An 18158-nucleotide genomic window follows, 5' to 3' on the forward strand; every position below is an offset into this window, starting at 1 on the left:
CAAAGTAACATACATTGTAACTCGTAAGCTGGCACGAGGTGCACACCCGTGTTATAACGACTGTCGTTTTCCGGCCACGCGAGGATAAAGTAAGGTACATTCATTTATTCATTCATTCATTCATTCAAGCCAAACAAAAGCGGTATACAGGCGAGACAGAATCAAACGAAAATTTAAATATTTTGACAAAATTGAATTCGTCTTAGCATAGCCTACTGTATAGTAGTTTTTAAGTAGTTTTGATTTGATGCTTTGGTTTCATTCACCCACCACCAAATGCTGCAACACCGTTTACAAACTAACATGTTTTATTTAATGGAATGTATATATAATAGTTTATTGCAAAAACCCATGATTGCTGTAATTTTTTTCTTCCTAAATCACTTAAGATGGTTTTAGGTTTAAAAGTATACGTCTATACAATAAATTTCCTATCCTAAAGTGAAGTGGTATATTTCAAAAGTGGTATATTTCATGAGCTATTTTAATTATATTTTTGTTTTAATTTTAAAATCGTATTTATACTCTAAAAAAGTAATCGCTTTGCCATGGTGTCGAGCACAAATCAGATTTCGGAAATGAAGCTGGTGACGTAGTTTTCTAACCCAAATTATTTTATATTTTAACCAAGTGTTCCATAAGCTTCAAACGAAGTTGTATGAACGGATCAGCTTCTCTCAATGGAAAATTACCAAAGCATTAATCAATTGCCGACTGTAATTTGCAATGTGGTTGGTTGGAAACATCACGGGAAGTAATCAATTGAGACATCACGTGATCGTTTCAGTTAGATAGAAACAGATGAACAAAGTTGTTTTGACCAAGAATGGCTGGTGTGATAAACTGTTAGATTCAAACCTCTGATCCTCGGCTTACAAAATAAATGCGCAAACGTATAAACCTTAATACAACACTTATACGACAGTGTATATAACACAGGTGTTATGTTATATACACCTCGCGTCCGCTTACGAGTTGAATATGCCACGGTACCATCCTTGATCCTTCAGTTTAGTCAGACCATTGCCGCTCAAAAGGGGGGGTTGAAACAAACTTTGCCGAGAGTATACCAACTTTATACAAAGTACATATATTATAGTATTAACCATGAAGTATCGCGTACAATCTTAAGAGATTAAAATGGGTTGCAAGCAAACATTTTTTATGAAGCCCTGGTTTTAGATAACAAAACAAGTTTTGTTAACGTTTAAGTCCAATTTTAAAACAACTGTTATTTTATCAATGGTTCTAAATATTATAGTACGATGGGGGAAGATGGGACACCTTTTCATTCCATTTCCTCGTACATTTTGGTAGTAAACAAAAAACATTCAAAGAATTATAAAACCTTGTCCTCGCGACTTTCATAGACCGTAGTTAATTGTTTAAAACAGGATCAGGATATTTATATATTTTGTGCTAAAGGTGTCCCATCTTCCCCCACCCTACTATACTACTACTGTGGTCATATACGTCTTTTACCAGACACTCAACAATAATTGCTTCAATCTAGTGGTCACTTATAGCCATATTGGTAATCCAAAATGTCAACCTTACATAACAAATGATATTCTGAACACACAAAAGTGTATAGATAGTCATCAATACAATAATTCTAACACTACAGCATTAAACTACAGTATCGAATATTGGCTTTCTAATTTGACTTTTAAAGGAATTTTGTTTCAGCAATTCCAATTTCACCTTCAACTTGTGGATTTAGTGCTGTTGCCACAACAACCAGTCAACCAATCACTTCACCTGGTTATCCCAACAATTATCCAAACAATGTGAATTGCATTTGGATGATAACTGTCCCTGATGGATCGGGTGTGAGACTCATATAGCAACCATTAAACACTGAAAAGTTTCATGATTATTTTACAGTAGGTAAATTACCTATTCATACTTGCTTGTTGGAGTGTTTAACAATAAACAGACACCAAATTATAACTTTAGAACTTTAGCTGGCACCGAATATACGTAGGTTACATTCTTCCAGTGGCAAGACATGGTTAGCGTGCCTGTCCCCAGCCAAGAGTTTGCAGGTTCAAGACCAGATGTTGCTGCCATTGCAGGCAAAACACTTAAAAGGAATTGCCATTCTTTACAAATAAAAAAGAAAATCCCAAAAATATATTTTCTTACATTTTTCTTATTTTATTTTTCTATTTAAGGTTCTAGAAGGAGACACAGAGCGTGTACGTTTAAGTGGAAATGTTACACGCAGAATAATAGCATCTTCTGGGAGTAGTTTTGCTGTCAAGTTCAACTCCGATAGAAGTGTTAGTGAGACTGGATTGAGTGCAACATTTAGGGTACGTTCTTATTTGAGATATCATTGTTTTATGTTTTGTAGGAATGATTAAATGTACATTTTTACCAACACTTGGTGAGTTAACAACTGTTATTATAACGGGGGAAGCTCTTGGCTTTTTTTAACAATAATATTTTACAGAGGTGGTGAAATGATCTTCCCTTCTTTTATTGCTGGCTAAAAACGAAGCATAAAAATATTTGCTAAAGTATAAATGTTTATAACCTATTAAGTTAAATATATAACCTGTGTACCACATAACATTTCATTTATATATACCATGTTAAATATATAACATGTCATGTCAAAATATAACATGTGTGTATTCATATACATCAGACACACCTGGCATGTTCACATACCTCATATTTAATGTCATTGTTTAGAGATAAACAAAATCAATAGAAAGTAAATTACAAAGTAGTTGTTTTTATTTTCACTCTTTCAAGAAAGGTGTCTTTATCCGAATACATTGATTGCAACTCTTACACATCGATCTCTAAATGAGAGATTCAAGTTCAGTTTCTTCTTTATCCTCATCCCATCTCATTCCTCCTCCTTCTCCCTCTCCTTCTTCTCCCTCTCCTCCTGCTCCCATTCCCCCACAAGAGTGAGAACGGTGGTGAGTTGGATTGTAAGGCTCCCATATCACATAGATGGTTTCACTGTAATGACAGAACCACACCAATGGGTATGAGGAATCACACTGTGTGCTTCATAATCGCCACACAACAGCAGACACTTTATGATTGACGTGTTAAGATAGGCACCACAAGCAGTTTAGAGTGGTAAAAGGTATTGTATTAAAAAGGTTTGGTTGCAAAATATGACTCACTAAATATTGATTGTTAAATCGATGTTGATTCCTGGTGGAACTTGGCAGCAAGATCCTGTGTAACCACCATGGCAAATGCAAGCGTGGCCAATTTTGTAAGGGGTTTGTATCAAAGAGTAGTTGCCACCGTTGTAGCATATATGGTTGCAGGGTTTTGACTCCTGAAAGAATCTTAATGTGACTTATTTATCCTTAAGTGGTTGGGCAGCAGTTTAATAACACAGGTGTTCGGTTTGGTTCCCCTGGTGCCCGCTTAGCCTAGGTTACCACGTAGGCCTATATGGATTGTTTGGGACAATTGCGTTAAGTGTCTTGACCAAGGACACACACGCCAATTTTGTAACATATCTATACTGGTGAGACATTACTTTCATAGAATGTCTGAGACAATCACATCTTCTTACCGAACGATTGCCTGAACAATTTCTGCCGCCATATAAAGCTTCAGTGACAACCGACTTTGTACGAGTTTTGACACCTCCTGCTCCGCATGTCTTTGAACAGTTGCTCCATGATGACCAAGTCGACAAAACGCAATGAACTAAGTAGAAAAAAACTCGTTCATATGGTATTGGTTTATTTTGTGTTCAAATGTGCAATACTCGGGCATTAATGGCTGGTTGCTGAATAATACGCCGAAAACAGATTCGTATCGTAATTGTTCACGTTTTAGGACATAATTGCCCTATCCTATATTTTCAAAATACACAGTCGCTAGATGACGCTAGTGGTTCAAAATATTATACCTGGAGAAGGTTTGATTTCGCAACAACTTCCATTGTGACCACCGACACACACGCAACCATTCGTTGAATAATTTCCACCGTTGTAACAAATCATATTGCAAGCTTTGGTTTCCTAGTGTAATTATAAGTTGGAAATCAGACGTCTTGAGTCGATATTACCAAGTATCTATACAGTGTTTAGATTTTAGTCAGCCTATAGATAAATTGTAAAAACTTCGACATCGCAACTCTCGTACAAGACACCCAACACAGTGGTCACTTATGATTTGTCTATATTGTTGATCATATAATACTAAAAGGTATGATGGGAAACCTCTAGTGCATAATATCAAAATACGCTGATCGTGTTTTGAACAGTTAACAACGGTAAATGGAAGTCGGTTTTATTCGAATGTTCCCTGTTTACTACCAAATTGAAAGAGAAATTGGAATAAAAATGTGTCCCATCTTTCCCCACCCGAATATACATTACAAAAATAGCCAAAAATAGGGGAACAAAACATCCATGCGATAAAGACTTTCGTTGCCCGCAACGCAATGATAAATAAGTTACATTCATTTAAATATTTCTACAAACCCGAAGTGCTGGACACACTGTGCCGTTATGTTTATGAGGCGTGACAATTGATCTGGTTCGAAACGATTCGCCCCCTCCACATGTCTTTGAACAATTGCTCCATGCCGACCAGGCGGATGTGACGCAATGTACTGATGACGTCAGCGGAAACAAAATTAGAGGTTAATTAAATCAAGATTAAAGTCTTTTATTCGTTGAATACTCTAGTACTGGCTGGGTTATATAGTAGGGTGTGGAAGATGGGACACTTTTTACACTTTGCTGTTTTCTTGTCCCATTTGGTAGCAAACAAAGAACATTCAAAGAATTATAAAGTCGCCTTCTTACGACTCCCATAGACCGTTGTTAATTGTTTAAAACACATTCAGGATATTTGGATATTGTGTGCTAAAAGTGTCTCATCTTACCCCTCGAAACTATACCGTATATGGATTCCGCTATCGAGAAAATCTTGACAAGTTTTAACCGCAAACGTCAAAATTGTGAGGATTGACATCTATAATATTTCCAACAAATTTAACTTCGACTTACTTCACTAACTTTCACGACAGGCATGACCATATATATATTTAAATGCGAATACGTTTAAACACCACCTTATTACTGTGCAATGTATCTATACCTTAAGGTACTTGTTAAACCATAAAAAATTGTGACATCACGTGATTATGAGGTCACGGAAATTTACGTCGCTTTGCTGACGTCATACCTGGTACCTTCCTTTGACAACATGCTCCAGCATATCCTGCATGGCATTTACAAGAGGAATGAGTGACGTTGTTGACAACATTTGAAGTGAAGTTGCCACTATTTAAACAGATTTCGTTGCAGGATTTCGTTTCCTGTTAATTTGACATCTGCTTATAACCAATATTTAGAGCGGAAGTATTGTTGCATACAGCACATGGTTTCCGCAAATTAAGTTTCCTACAATAAATTGCCACTTTGGCATAAGGTTTCTTGGTTGTACTTAACTTAATGTTCGCTATTTTAGGTGAGCAATTATAAGTATGAGCTTGCGCAGTTCTATTTGTGCAAATCTACGCGTGCGCAGTGGTTAGGACTATTCCGGGGTAAGTAGTTCATTCTGGCCTAAATGCGAAGACCCAACACTGCATGCGAGACCTAACTAGATTAGAAGGAAACCATGTAAAAAAATGTGTTTGACTAAATGGCCTAGAATATGTTTGACTGAATGGTTTTCTACAATAAATTGTGCACACTGTAGCCTTCGCCATTTTGTTATCGGGTTTGTGGGTTCTACGTAACTCAGTAGGTGCGCGGTTTTATAGTAGGGTGGCAGAGAACTCGGGCAAAAACCAGCCTTTTTAATACTTATTTTATGAATACATATTTGATAGACAAAAACCAATATCAGTGTTTTTCGACAGCATTCCCACGGCCCAACAAAGTGCGTGGCAAAAGCGGTTACTGTTGTTAAGTATCAAAATGGGGTAATGGATCATCCTGATCTTAATCCCAGGTCCTATGACCTGCGGGACCTCGCCCACGCATAACAAAAGAAAAACATTCAATGTGTTAGAAGTTAAGAAAGTGTTAGATTAAAATACAAAGTTTTTGTTGACACGTTTACTGCGTATTTACCCCTATCGTGTCGTTTTACTGGTAATTTTATACATTCAGTTGGATTTACTAATTTGATCTTCGCCAAAGCATCGAAAGAGACAATAAAACATATAAACCACCCACCCTAAGTGCACCCGTACAGTTTCTTCCTCCGTGTTGAGAATGCGTGACAACCGACCTTGTACGAACTGCCACACCTCCAGCCCCGCATGTCTTCGAACACGTTCCCCAAGTCGACCAAGCGGACATGGCGCAATGAACTTGTGAAGTCAAAAAAAAAATGTTTGTTAAAAATTTCGAGTTAAAATGGCGTTGATACTTAAAATCGAAGAACTGATGACGTCACGATAATAAAGACTGACGTCACGATGACGTACCTGGAGGTGGTGTTTGACAGCAAGTACCAGTATAACTACCAACACAAACACATCTTCCGCCAGTAAATGTCCCGTTGTTCATACAAACTTGGTTGCAAGCTTTTGATTCCTGGAGATAAATGAAACCGAGGTTAGAACGCTCGCATCGTATCCATAAGCTATAGATGCCCGTTGCATGCTGCCATTCGGGACGTGTGCGCCCTTCGAAAATACACTTATATGGCCATTGCTCCAACCCAGTAGGCACTATTGGGTGTATAAAATTTCACCATATTCAAAAAATCTTGAACAAAAAGGAAGGTACATAAAGTTAAACTCACATGGTATAAGTTCTAATAAAGCAACGCCAGCAGATGATAAATAAATAAATAAATAACATTTGTTTAAACACAGTAGTATGCTTGAATTCGTACCAGCACAAGGAAAAAATACAGTATTAGTTTAAAGCTAAGTTTTCTATGTACCGTTAGTGACGGGCATGCAGTGCCACCATGTTGGGCAGCGGTCGTGACAGTCCTTGTACGAATTTCTACACCTCCCGCTCCGCATGTCTTTGAACACGTACCCCACGATGACCACGCGGATGTCACGCAATTAACTGGAGTTGTGAAAATAAGATATTTTCATTATAAACGCAACAGTCCATACGTATTGCGATTTTTATCTAAAAAATTAAATCTATCTGCCTATGATGTTGGATGTTGAAATCCAAGGCAGTGACGTATGCAGTACGCGTAAAAGAACAAGGGTATAGTATTGGATTGAATTAATGGATTTAACTTAACTGCCTTACCATCACGTGGCCAGAAATGACAGTTATTATAACACGCTGTTTCATACACCTCGTGCCAGCTTGCGAGTTACCATGAATTTAACTTTGTTGCCGTTAAGTGTTTTGCCCCAAAGTTTGATGAATACCAATAATAATGTAAATATTATTTTAGCATTAAGCGTGTTTTAACTGTTGTTTTGTCGCTATATCCTCTCTTTCGATTAAGATATTTCTAAATCTTCGCTACCGTTATCGAAGAGACAACTAAAGTATTATATTATTTAAGTCTCGCGGCAAGCAGACGAAAAGTTGTATAGAAATGTACGTTGTTTTTCCATTCGAATGGTTGATATATAGTAGGGTGGGGGAAGATGGGACACCTTTTCATTCTATTTTCTCTTCCAATTTGGTAGTAAACAAACATTCAACAATTTTTAAAAAAAACTTTATCCTCACTACTAAACATTCAACAATTTTTAAAAAAAACTTTATCCCCCCTACTTACTTGGGCACGCCCTAAGGTTACAAGCCACTGCTGCAGGTTGAACACATGAGCCGCCACACGAGTTTACTCTTGTTTTAACATATGTTTTTGTCCCGGGTCCACACGTAGTACTGCAAGTACCAAGTCTCCAGGCACAATTAACAGCCGTACAAGCTCGACGGCGTCGACGCCTCCTGAAATGTTCAATGAATGGTTGGCATATCGCAAACGGTTCGATAGTTATAGCGCGCCCGCTTTTGGCCAAGAGGTTACGGATTCAGACATACAAAAATATAACAAAATAAAAGAATATAAAACTCTCAAAGTTACGTATAATGGTTGCTCGTAATCCGGCACGATGTGTATGAAACAGAACACCGCCTGTGTTGTACAGACTGTCGTTGCCCGCCCGCTTGAATAAATAGAAACACTCGTTTAATTGTTTATTTAAATTATTTGAAATATCCGGCCTTTTGAGCAATAAATACGTGCTTGGTTAAATAATAGTTAAACAGTTTTTCATTTTAGAAAAATCATAATTTTTCATTTGCAATATCATAAAACTTTAATTTTAATATTTTATTATAAATCGTATATTCATATTTTAAGTTAACTATATTTATTAACAACAAAAGAATTACCTTCTCCACGCTTCCCCCTGAATAACCAGAAACAAAAGAACAAACAGAATAAGAAACCCCTTTCCCTTCATATTCTATCAGTATACAGCTTACGTTCCACAAATTAGCCGCAACTCTGCTTGTGTTTATTGGACGTTAGCAATAATGAAGTAAACATCAACATATGGGTTTTAGTTTTAGACTTAATAGGAAGCACGTAAAAGGAAACCCTGCGTGGGATCCTTGAAACCGAAATTTCGTTACCTGACTCATGCATTCGATTGCCTTAAAGTGCCGACTATTATGTGCGCCTGTTCTAGTCTACGTGTGCGAGGTCTTACAGCGTGGCACGCTTTTGGGGCCTAAGATTTAAGACAATACTGGTTCATTACCCCGACACCCAGAGTACTATCGCACGGAGCTTATTATATTTTGCCTGCCGCTTCCCTAAGGTGCACCCTCATCTATTCCACAGTAATTAAATATAAGACCTGCCTGTGACAAACGTCTATAGACAAGTCAGTCAAACAAACAAACTTTTAAAACACAAACAAAGAATGGCTCATATACGCATATATTCAATACAGAACTTCTGTATCATATTACGGGAAACGCTCGTCAAGCATGAAGACGGAAACCTGCCAATCTATAGCACTTCCTAATCATTTGCCTGTCAGTATACACCAGACAGACATACAGTGATAAGGAAATTTAATGTTTGCATTAAAATTGGGAATGTATTCAAATTCACAAAGACACCGAAAGGTCATTATATATATTCACCATCAACATAAAACGTAAACCTATCTTTTTTATGTTTATTGGTTTCCCTGTTGATCCATTTTGTCGGACAGTTGTTTTTGATTATTTATTTCCCAAACCGTCGTCGTAATATTGCACATGCAAGTAGACACGTTCGCACTATAGCTACGATGGCGTATAGAGAAAGGCGGACTAACGTCACTTCCTTTATCGCTAGCGATGCGAGCGTCAAAATTTTGATCCGAAACAGTTTTTATGCTCTGCCGATGATTGTTAGCAATGAACGGCTTTGGCTCGAAAAGAAACGGTATTGCGTGAACTGTTTTGCTGTAAATTAAACCGTAAAGATAATTTGGTGGTAAATATGAATGTAAAAAGGAAACCCTTTTTTACTGCTAAACCATTTCGTAAATCAGAGCAAATTCAGTATATTTCCTGTGTTAAGGTGTTTTCTATACTATTGACAATAGTCTATTGTTAACTTTAACTTCAACGAAATTTTGACTAAAACAGTTAAAAATTACACGGGCGTGTTTAATACACAATTACCTCAAGTAAAATAATAAAATAATTTCAAACTATATATATATTTTCAAACGCCCTGTGGCGCTCTGTCCTATGTCGATCGGGCGTCCGCGCTAAGCTCGGCGTCAATATGGACATCTCAGGGTAGCCTGAGGTGGCCAGGTTGTCTAAGGAGGAACGAACCGGGCGAGGCCCGAAAGGGAGCAGCCAAAAGTTCCCACGTTGATCAGTAGCGGGATAGCGCCTGTGAATAGGAAGAGTGTTACAGCCCAGTCAAAATCACGGAAATCAATCCTTTTGTTTTTCTAATTTAATTTTACATTATAAACATTATTTTCTGCGATTCTCTTCTGTTTCTTCCAACGCTTTACCTTTCCACTTACATAGTATGCTGGGTTCGAATCTCAGCCCGGTAAACTAGAACCACAATATTTTTAAATTGTTTCATTGGATTATCTCTCTTTAAGATCACTTTTCTTTGCACTAGAGGTCAAACTTGGAAATGTTTAATTAGAAATGGGTCGTTGTTTATCTGCTGTATATGTAGCGACCACGATTCTTTTAATTAAATGCAAAACATTTTAACAGTAATTCACGTTTTAACGAATGTCGTTCTGTTTCTATATCTTGCGTTTTCATTTTAGTTATTTGTTATTCTTACTTACCGTAATCGATGACACAAATATAAGTTATTAATATGAATTTGTTTCCGTGAAGTTTTAACCATCAATCACAATACTGTTTCACAGAATTCCCAACCAAACTGCGGCACCAACAATTCAAGTTAAGCGTTCTAAATAAATTCAATCATGTCTGCATAATATGAACGAATTCTCTCGTGTTAAGAACTACCAGTATTTCTCTTGTGTGTAATCTTTTAAATTTCATCATACAGATACGATAAACATTTGGTGCTTATACAATATTGTAGGTAACAAATTCAAGGCATTTATAAAACCAACGTGATTTTGATATTTAAACAGCATAATAGGGAAGCCGCTGTTCTTGTGACGTCACAGATTAGTGGGCGGAGCTTATGGCAGGATAATAAAGAGAAGCTTTCGATGGTCGATCATCGCCGGGCGCAGTGGCGTGCGCTTGTAATCCAGCTACTTGGAGGCTTGGGTTGGAGGACGGTGTGAGGTTGGGAGCCCTGTGGCGCTCTCTCCTATGTCGATCGGGCGTCCGCGCTAAGCTCGGCGTCAATATGGACATCCCAGGGTAGCCTGAGGTGGCCAGGTTGTCTAAGGAGGAACGAACCGGGCGAGGCCCGAAAGGGAGCAGCCAAAAGTTCCCACGTTGATCAGTAGCGGGATAGCGCCTGTGAATAGGAAGAGTGTTACAGCCCAGCCAAAATCACGGAAACCAATCCTTTTGTTTTTCTAATCCATTTTTACATTGTAATTTGTTTTTCTGCAGTTCTCTTTTTTCATTTATTTTTTTTTCATTTCAACTTATATCGCACCTACGGTTCGAATCTCAACCCGGTAAGTTAGTGTCACATTACTTTCAAGTTGTTCCAGTAAATTATCTCTCTTTATGGTTATTTTTCTTCCCATTAAAAGTCAAACTTGTTAATAATTAAATATAAATGGCTCGTTGTTCTCTGCTAAGTGTAGCGACCACGCTTCTTTGAAATAAATGCGAATAAATTTCAACCTTATATATATTTATTATTCTTCGCTACCATAATAACTTATTTTCTTCATATTTAAAGTAAAAAATAAATGTTATTGTTGTCAATTTTATGTAACTTTGAAGAGATTTCGATGTTTACGCGGGAAATATGAATTTAGGGGACTTCCAAACATCGAACCACGAAAACATTTTCGATTCAGTCAGTTTAATAAAAAAAGTAAAGTTTTCGTATTATGAACATGTGTTTTTTTGTACAAATCATGTTAAAAAATGGCGTTTTCAATACTTGTAAAAATGAACATAACTAGTTACGGCAGGCGGATACAGTGTAACTAAAGTTTTATTATAAACATTGATGAAAATACGTAATTCAACTAATATAAAAGTCTGTGTATTATGAAACCTGACAAAGAACCCGCAGACGATTTGAAAAAAAGCTCCAAACAACCCAGAAAGCATAAAGTCATTCATCCATCTGGCCAACAGAGGCGGCAGAAAACCGCGATTCTAAAAGAAAGTTCGAATCACAAAGATGTTGCGAATAAACAGCGGCGAACTAGACGTTCGTCACGTGGTCACAACCGAAGAGATTCCAACAGACGACATTCGGAAATAAAGCAAGAGTTAGATGCAGAACTTGCTGGTCTTGGTATTTTATTACTTAAACGTTAACTAGATAATATTTACTGGTTACTGCTTCTGGTCAACACTTTCCTATTTTTTTTATTTATATTTTATTACTGATAAAGAATTACCATATTGACGCATCAACAATCTGAACAACTTTTGGTTTATTTAATTCAAATAATGTTAATGTTAATTAAACTAAGGGGTGTATGAGGATTATAAATATTCCCTATTAAGTGTTGACATCAACAAAGCATAAAAAAATGTTTGTAAAATTAAACTTGTGTTAAAAAATATTTATGAGAATCCAGTAATCCACTCAAACGTTCAAAAACTTCTTCTGCTTATCCATCAGCTCTCACACCTGCCGTATTCCTGAAGAAAAATTTAAACTATTGTGAATTATTCACAGTAAACCCATCTAAGGTTGGAATCACAAATGAAGCAAGAAACACTCGTATTCGATTGATAATTATCGTCACATCACTTCTTATTTTCCTTGGTGGATTAATCGCAGTTGGAATCATATTTTGTAAGTTGTTATCACTGATGTGCTAATGTGTGTGGTTGGTAATACAAAAAAAATCGCGTCTTTCCATTTACTTTTGTAAAAAATGTAAATGTGCATGAGGTAAACAGAGGCAGGACATAGAAACAAAAGTAAAAAGGCGTCGCTTGCTAAGCATAGGGACCCTTATTGATTAATGTAATGAATGTCACTCATGTTTTAAAAAATTGCGAGGCACTGCACCTATGTAGATATATGTATTATGTATACTGCAATACTTTACACCAAGTTTGTTCATTATGGACTTAATACCCTCCTTGTTTTATTAATGTTGTTTGATTCCAGTGCTGCCACTATTATCCACACCCGACCCTTGTACCACTGGNTGCTCACACAGAATACCAAACTGTTCTATGTGGAAGTAAGTTTTAAACCAACCTGTTTAATGCTGTGTTGATTAACCTTTCCTGAGTCACCTTTCAGAGATGAATAACATAAATTTGCCCCTTGCTCCACCAATAAAATGCCTTGAACCTATATTAGAATATAGGTCGGATAGTCTTTTCTTCTTTTTCAATTTTTTTCGGCATTCGTTCAGATCTTGTAGATATTCTTCACTTTTAATATGCTGTGACCTAATGACCCTTATTTATGTTGTGTATATATTATATATGTTGTTTGTCTTTAATATAAAAAGGGAATTATAATCAGCCCACTGTGTTAAGCAAATCCCTGACACACCATTTGCATAAATTATACCTGAGTTTATTTCCATACAGGACATAAGGCTGGTAAATCTTGTAGTTTTGACGCCGCCCTCTGCAAAAGTGGTTGTGTGCTCGGTTTCTTACTAGATGACTTTGAATGTCCACTTAAATGTGATTGTGCGGAGAAAGGGGTGATTGAGTCTGATATCTCATTCACTCCAGTTGATGTGCAGACCATGTTAGCAGTATGTTGAAGTTGTTTAATCTTTGTAAATACTAAATATCACATTTTAAATTTGTTTGGGCAGAGTAAACCTTAGGAAATATGATTTGCTGATAANAAGTTAAGTTATTGTCACAAGTTATATTTTCTCTTATGTTTACCCATAAGCGCCGAGCGTCAGAAAAAGAGACGCTACGGCACGAGCCTTTTAGTTTGGTCTTGGCTCGTCACATCTCTAATATAAACCATTGGTTCCCAAACTTGGGCCCATACAACAGTTTCCGAGGGTCTGCAATATACAATGATTTTATGATTGTGATAGTTTTTTTCTTTTATTAGTGTGGTTTTGCATTTTCCCCACAGTATTCTTTAATTTTATACGGCTGCAAAATATCAAAATAATTGCAAGGGGCCCACTAACAAAATGTTTAGAAAAGTTTGCGAACCACTATATTTACCTTACTATCCTACACTATGCAGGCTTATATAACTGAGGAGGATTCTTCGTTCTTCCAACCTTTATCATCTAAGTTTAATATATGGGATGAATATAAAGCTTTTGGAAGATTTAAAATCCCATATATTGTTTCTTCCACTGTGGGTAAGTTTGTGTGAGGAGTTTATTAATGTAAGGTTTTCACGTAATGCATATATAGATAGTGTCTTTTGTATACAAATAAACTTTGTCTGTGGGCATTATGTGCTAAGTTCAACAGTACATGATGATGTGTGTATGTTAAGACTCACATATTATAACTTGTTAGTTAGTGTAAATTGACTGTATATAAGGTACAATGGCGCAAATATTTTTTTTTTACATTTGACTCCAGTTATGTTGTGTATATTGTAACCTTAAGGAGTATAAGGGAATATCAGTTAAGGTAAAGCAAACATACTATTATAGACAGTGAGACATTGGCGTCCATTGAAAAAGCATCAAAACAGATAACGTTGAATACTTGTGTTGACTTTCATAGAAGGGAGAATGAGAAAGATTATGTCGAGTTTACGAAAGAAGGACATAACTGCCTGTAAGTCTAAATATGCAGTATATAAATCAGTTTTATTTAGTTGGAAATTTAGCATAGCATTATACTGTTGTAGAAAGATCAGTTTATTATTTATGGGTTGAAAGACTAGAAATACAAAGTATTTAATCCTTTGTTGCCAAGCTTGGTGTATAACTGAGCCAGCTGTTTTGGTCAGTTAGCTGACTAAAATGTGCCTAATACTTCTTCAGTAAAATCCATTTGATTTTGGTACTGTTGTATTATATTTTTTGTACTGTTATTATATTTATTCCCGGGCCGTGGTACACTGGCTAGCATGTCTGCCTCAAGAGGTATAACTTCTACCATTGTGTTCTGTATGTCTATATGAAAGACATATATAGGGCCTACCATATAAAAATTTGTGCATAGATAATCAATGCAGGTGCTCAAATATGATCTAAAAAATGAAAGGTACCACCAAAGTTCCATAATGCAAATCACTTGGTTGCAGCCAGGTATAATGAGCTTTATTTAAGTTACATTTACTGTTAACAAAACAAACACATTTTATACTTTACTAAATACAATTAAGCCTACAATCTAAACAATGTAACGCAGGAACTTATAAAAAATCTGTGAACTAATCCCTTTAATAACGGGGGGCACATCAATGAAAAAGTAATAATTGCGTGAGGTGTTTTCTAAAGAATTTAGTAATTACTACAAATACAATATTAAATAGAGTGTTTATAATATAAAAATTAGGTAAAAATTCTGTCAATTCGCACAAGAAAGTTTACTACAGATACAATTTACACAGGAAACTAATACTTGGGACTTATGGAGGATAATTAATAAAATACAATGATATGTCTTAAGAAGTTTAAAAGGTAGGATTCAACACAATATGTAATGAAGGAATCAAAAGTTACTCGGTATGTCAGGATAGAATCCACTTCCTTTACCCAACCTGGTATACTTATAAACAATACGACGGCTTGCTACATATTCCACAGAAGGCACAGCAATAGTTGCATACTTTTCAATAAGCTTACAAAAAAATGATTTACACATACCAGCACCATCGGTGGACTTTAACACAGGCCCGAAACTTTCACTGAAAAGAAGGCGTTTTTCGTCTTCACTGAGTGGGTTTACAGCGCCCTCTATTCCACGTAAAGCATCCATAACATAAACCGCATTCCAATCACTTGTAGGATTATTCGGATGCAGTTTAACAGGGACAATATCACTTTTAACACAGTCACCAAAATAAACTACTTTTGGCGATTCCTTTCCCGTCCAGACCTTTAAATGCTCATGTAGAAGATGGCTGTTGCCTTGTGAGTACCACTTGTTTCGCTCTAATTTGGAAACTTTTCCGTCTACCACACAGACAAGGTTTGGGTCGACTAATTGAAAGGGTAACTGCTCATTAAAAAATCCTGGCTTTTTTGCTTTTGAAATAACCACATCAAAATAGCTCTGCCAGTCATTTCCCAAGCAGTAATCCATTACATGCTTTACAAAATCACAACGCGAAGACGTTAATAGGAATACAACCTTTTCTTTTTTCTTTAAAGCTTTCAGCCAAGACTTGACTACATTCGGACATTTGTGAAGATATTTTTCAGGATTAGATTTTATATTTTCAAATATCACGCTGGTTTTAGGATCCCAAATGTAAGCAAGTGCGGCAACCAAATCATCAAAAACTTGTTTTTTTGTTGGGCTATCAGCAGTTTGCATCATTCGGGAATGCACCACAGTTCTGATCAAATCAAAGTTATTATCATGCAGATGGTAGGAACCTTTTTCACTAAGTTTACCAGACAATATGTCATCAAAGTAACTGCATTTCATATTGTCTGGATACATCTTCGAAATTTCACTCTCACTAAGCATTTTTGTACCAAATGCCGCTTTCTCTACTTTGCCATTTTCATCCATCTTTACATAAGTCATATTCTCCTCATCAAACAGCAAGCCACCACAATATACAAGGTTTGGATCGTCCAAGACAGGATCTGCTAAGCTGTGTGGATATTTCTTCTCTTTAATAAGATATTGGGCCAGAGCTTGATGGCCCAGTTCAATCTGTTCAGACAACTTATACCTACACAAGGTATGATCCATATCAATTCCAATTGCATCACAATCCTTAAGTGAGATCATGGTTCATAAAACTTAAAGTTCTTACTTTTGTTAAAAAAGTTTAAGAATTTGAGCTTTAACTTTGTAAATAATATTTCCTTTCACAAAAATCTAAAAAGAATGATTAAAAAGGTTGTTTTATGGGTGGATAAATAAGCACAACTTACAAATTATACAAACAATTTAAAATAATTCAAACACTACAGAGCTTAGAAACACTGATTGAAGTTAAAACACCTGGAAGGTCCTAATATGGAAATGCTGGTCATGCCCTATTGGTAGGGTCGTGCCGAGCCCAAACTCAAAAGCTCGTGCCCGAGCGTCTCCTTTTTTGACGCTCGGCGCTTGTCTGAAATCTGGGCCGAGCGCCGAGCCTTATGCTATTGCTATAATGTTGCACGCGAGAGCGAAAAATAATAAAAATGAAAAAAGTGAAGCTACTAAAAGATAACGAGACTAGTCAGCTAGGCTTTCTCTTTAATTATTTTTCGTTCGTTGTGAATTTGCCGGTACCAAATTACAGCCGGTGTCGAATTACACAAGCGCCCAATGTTTCCATATAATGGAATAAACAGCACAACCAGGGGGGGGGTGCTGTTTTGTTATCATGACGGGCCACATTAGATCGAAACATCAGGTATGAGTGTCGCATTTTTACACCCAGATATTATTTACTTGCTAATTAAACAATTTTAAAATAATTTACAAAAGCACAAACTTGTTTTAATTAATCTTTTTGTCCTAAGTAAAATGTCACAAATAATATTAATTTGTTGCAAGTTTCACTCTGTATTATAGCATTAATTAACACTATTCTCAGAGCCAAACTAACTTATACTTATATTTTAACAAGAACAAGATGCAGTGTTTCTCACTCAACATAAAATTATAAATACACAGTAAATAAATACTAATATATTTCTAATGAGCAAACAAAGTACTAGCCAACTATGTCTATGAATAAAGTTTTCATGTTTAAATAAAACATTCACGTACAACCGTTTGGAAAACAAAGTTTAGTTCTTCTGTGTAGTGGATAAGCTAACCCGATAGACAATTGATGACGCTTTGGTTTCTTTTGATTTGTTTTCTTTTGTATAGCCTTGACTGGTATTGTTGTGGTTAGACTGAGACAGTGAATAAAGTCCCATCTTGTAAAATACACGAATAGATTAGAAATCTGAGACACTTCTGACTGCTGAGGGGATTTAATTATTCTCTCAATATTGTTATTAAAAGTAAAGAGAAAATGTGAATTTCTTTCATTGTATTTTTTTTAATAATCAACCACTGCCCAAACATGCGTTTAATGAAAGAAATAACAAACCAAAATTTTCTACTATTTCAATTGTAATAAACTGAATTATGTGGGTAAATGTATGAATAAAAAAGATTTGAAATTGTACATTCGGAATTCTAGATATGAACTAAAGTATTCCAGACTAGAATTTTTTCTAGTATATCTTAGAATATCTAAATGTTAGACAATGTACATCACTATACCGAACTAGCTTTTAATATAAAGAAAGACACAAACAAAGAGTTACATTGACCTGGTTTATGTTGGATGTCTTAATGTAAGAACCATAACAAAATAGAATTTTATCATGGTTTAATTTTAATAAAATAAAAGTTTTAAAAACCAAACTTTAAAAACCAAGCAATTAGCAATACTTACTTAACAATTAGTTTCATCAGTTTGAACGA

General features: G+C 36.0%; 3 protein-coding genes and 1 long non-coding RNA gene across 6 annotated transcripts in view; 1 reads left to right on the forward strand and 3 right to left on the reverse strand.

Moving 5' to 3' along the window:
• Positions 1–1673: 1673 nt before the first annotated feature.
• The window catches only part of LOC113474581, a 22807-nt gene continuing 6322 nt past the window's right edge, over positions 1674–18158 (reverse strand). The window contains exons 2-4 of the long non-coding RNA XR_003396272.1: positions 14624–14626; positions 12688–12691; positions 1674–1818 (exon numbers count right to left, since the gene is read on the reverse strand). This is a non-coding gene — a long non-coding RNA (uncharacterized LOC113474581). The remainder of the gene's footprint in view (positions 1819–12687; positions 12692–14623; positions 14627–18158) is intronic.
• LOC100185064 (coadhesin) lies at positions 2461–8490 on the reverse strand. The gene is made up of 11 exons (XM_002127570.4): positions 8337–8490; positions 7717–7889; positions 6904–7037; positions 6440–6548; positions 6186–6322; positions 5185–5317; positions 4476–4606; positions 3899–4010; positions 3557–3693; positions 3153–3313; positions 2461–2982 (listed from the first exon to the last, which is right to left on the reverse strand). Exons 1-11 carry the CDS (start codon positions 8405–8407, stop codon positions 2817–2819), a joined length of 1464 nt encoding a protein of 487 aa, XP_002127606.1. The 5' UTR covers positions 8408–8490; the 3' UTR covers positions 2461–2816.
• Positions 11632–18158, forward strand: part of LOC108949856 (A disintegrin and metalloproteinase with thrombospondin motifs adt-1-like) — a 16694-nt gene continuing 10167 nt past the window's right edge. The window contains exons 1-6 of one of the 3 annotated variants that reach the window (XM_018813820.2): positions 11632–11889; positions 12280–12399; positions 12721–12796; positions 13155–13327; positions 13786–13906; positions 14210–14336. In XM_018813820.2, the coding sequence (XP_018669365.2) occupies positions 13319–13327; positions 13786–13906; positions 14210–14336 (257 nt within the window). In that variant the 5' untranslated portion in view covers positions 11632–11889; positions 12280–12399; positions 12721–12796; positions 13155–13318. Of the gene's footprint in view, positions 11890–12279; positions 12400–12720; positions 12797–13154; positions 13328–13785; positions 13907–14209; positions 14337–16895; positions 17089–18158 lie in introns of those variants that run through there. The other 2 variants (XM_026836254.1, XM_026836255.1) reach the window with 2 other exon arrangements.
• LOC100182696 (5'-nucleotidase domain-containing protein 1-like) lies at positions 14781–16774 on the reverse strand. The gene has a single exon (XM_002127803.5). The coding sequence runs from the start codon at positions 16470–16472 to the stop codon at positions 15219–15221; it is 1254 nt and encodes a 417-aa protein (XP_002127839.1). The 5' UTR covers positions 16473–16774; the 3' UTR covers positions 14781–15218.

This window comes from Ciona intestinalis, chromosome 10 (assembly GCF_000224145.3).
Source record: "Ciona intestinalis chromosome 10, KH, whole genome shotgun sequence".
NCBI lineage: Eukaryota > Metazoa > Chordata > Ascidiacea > Phlebobranchia > Cionidae > Ciona > Ciona intestinalis.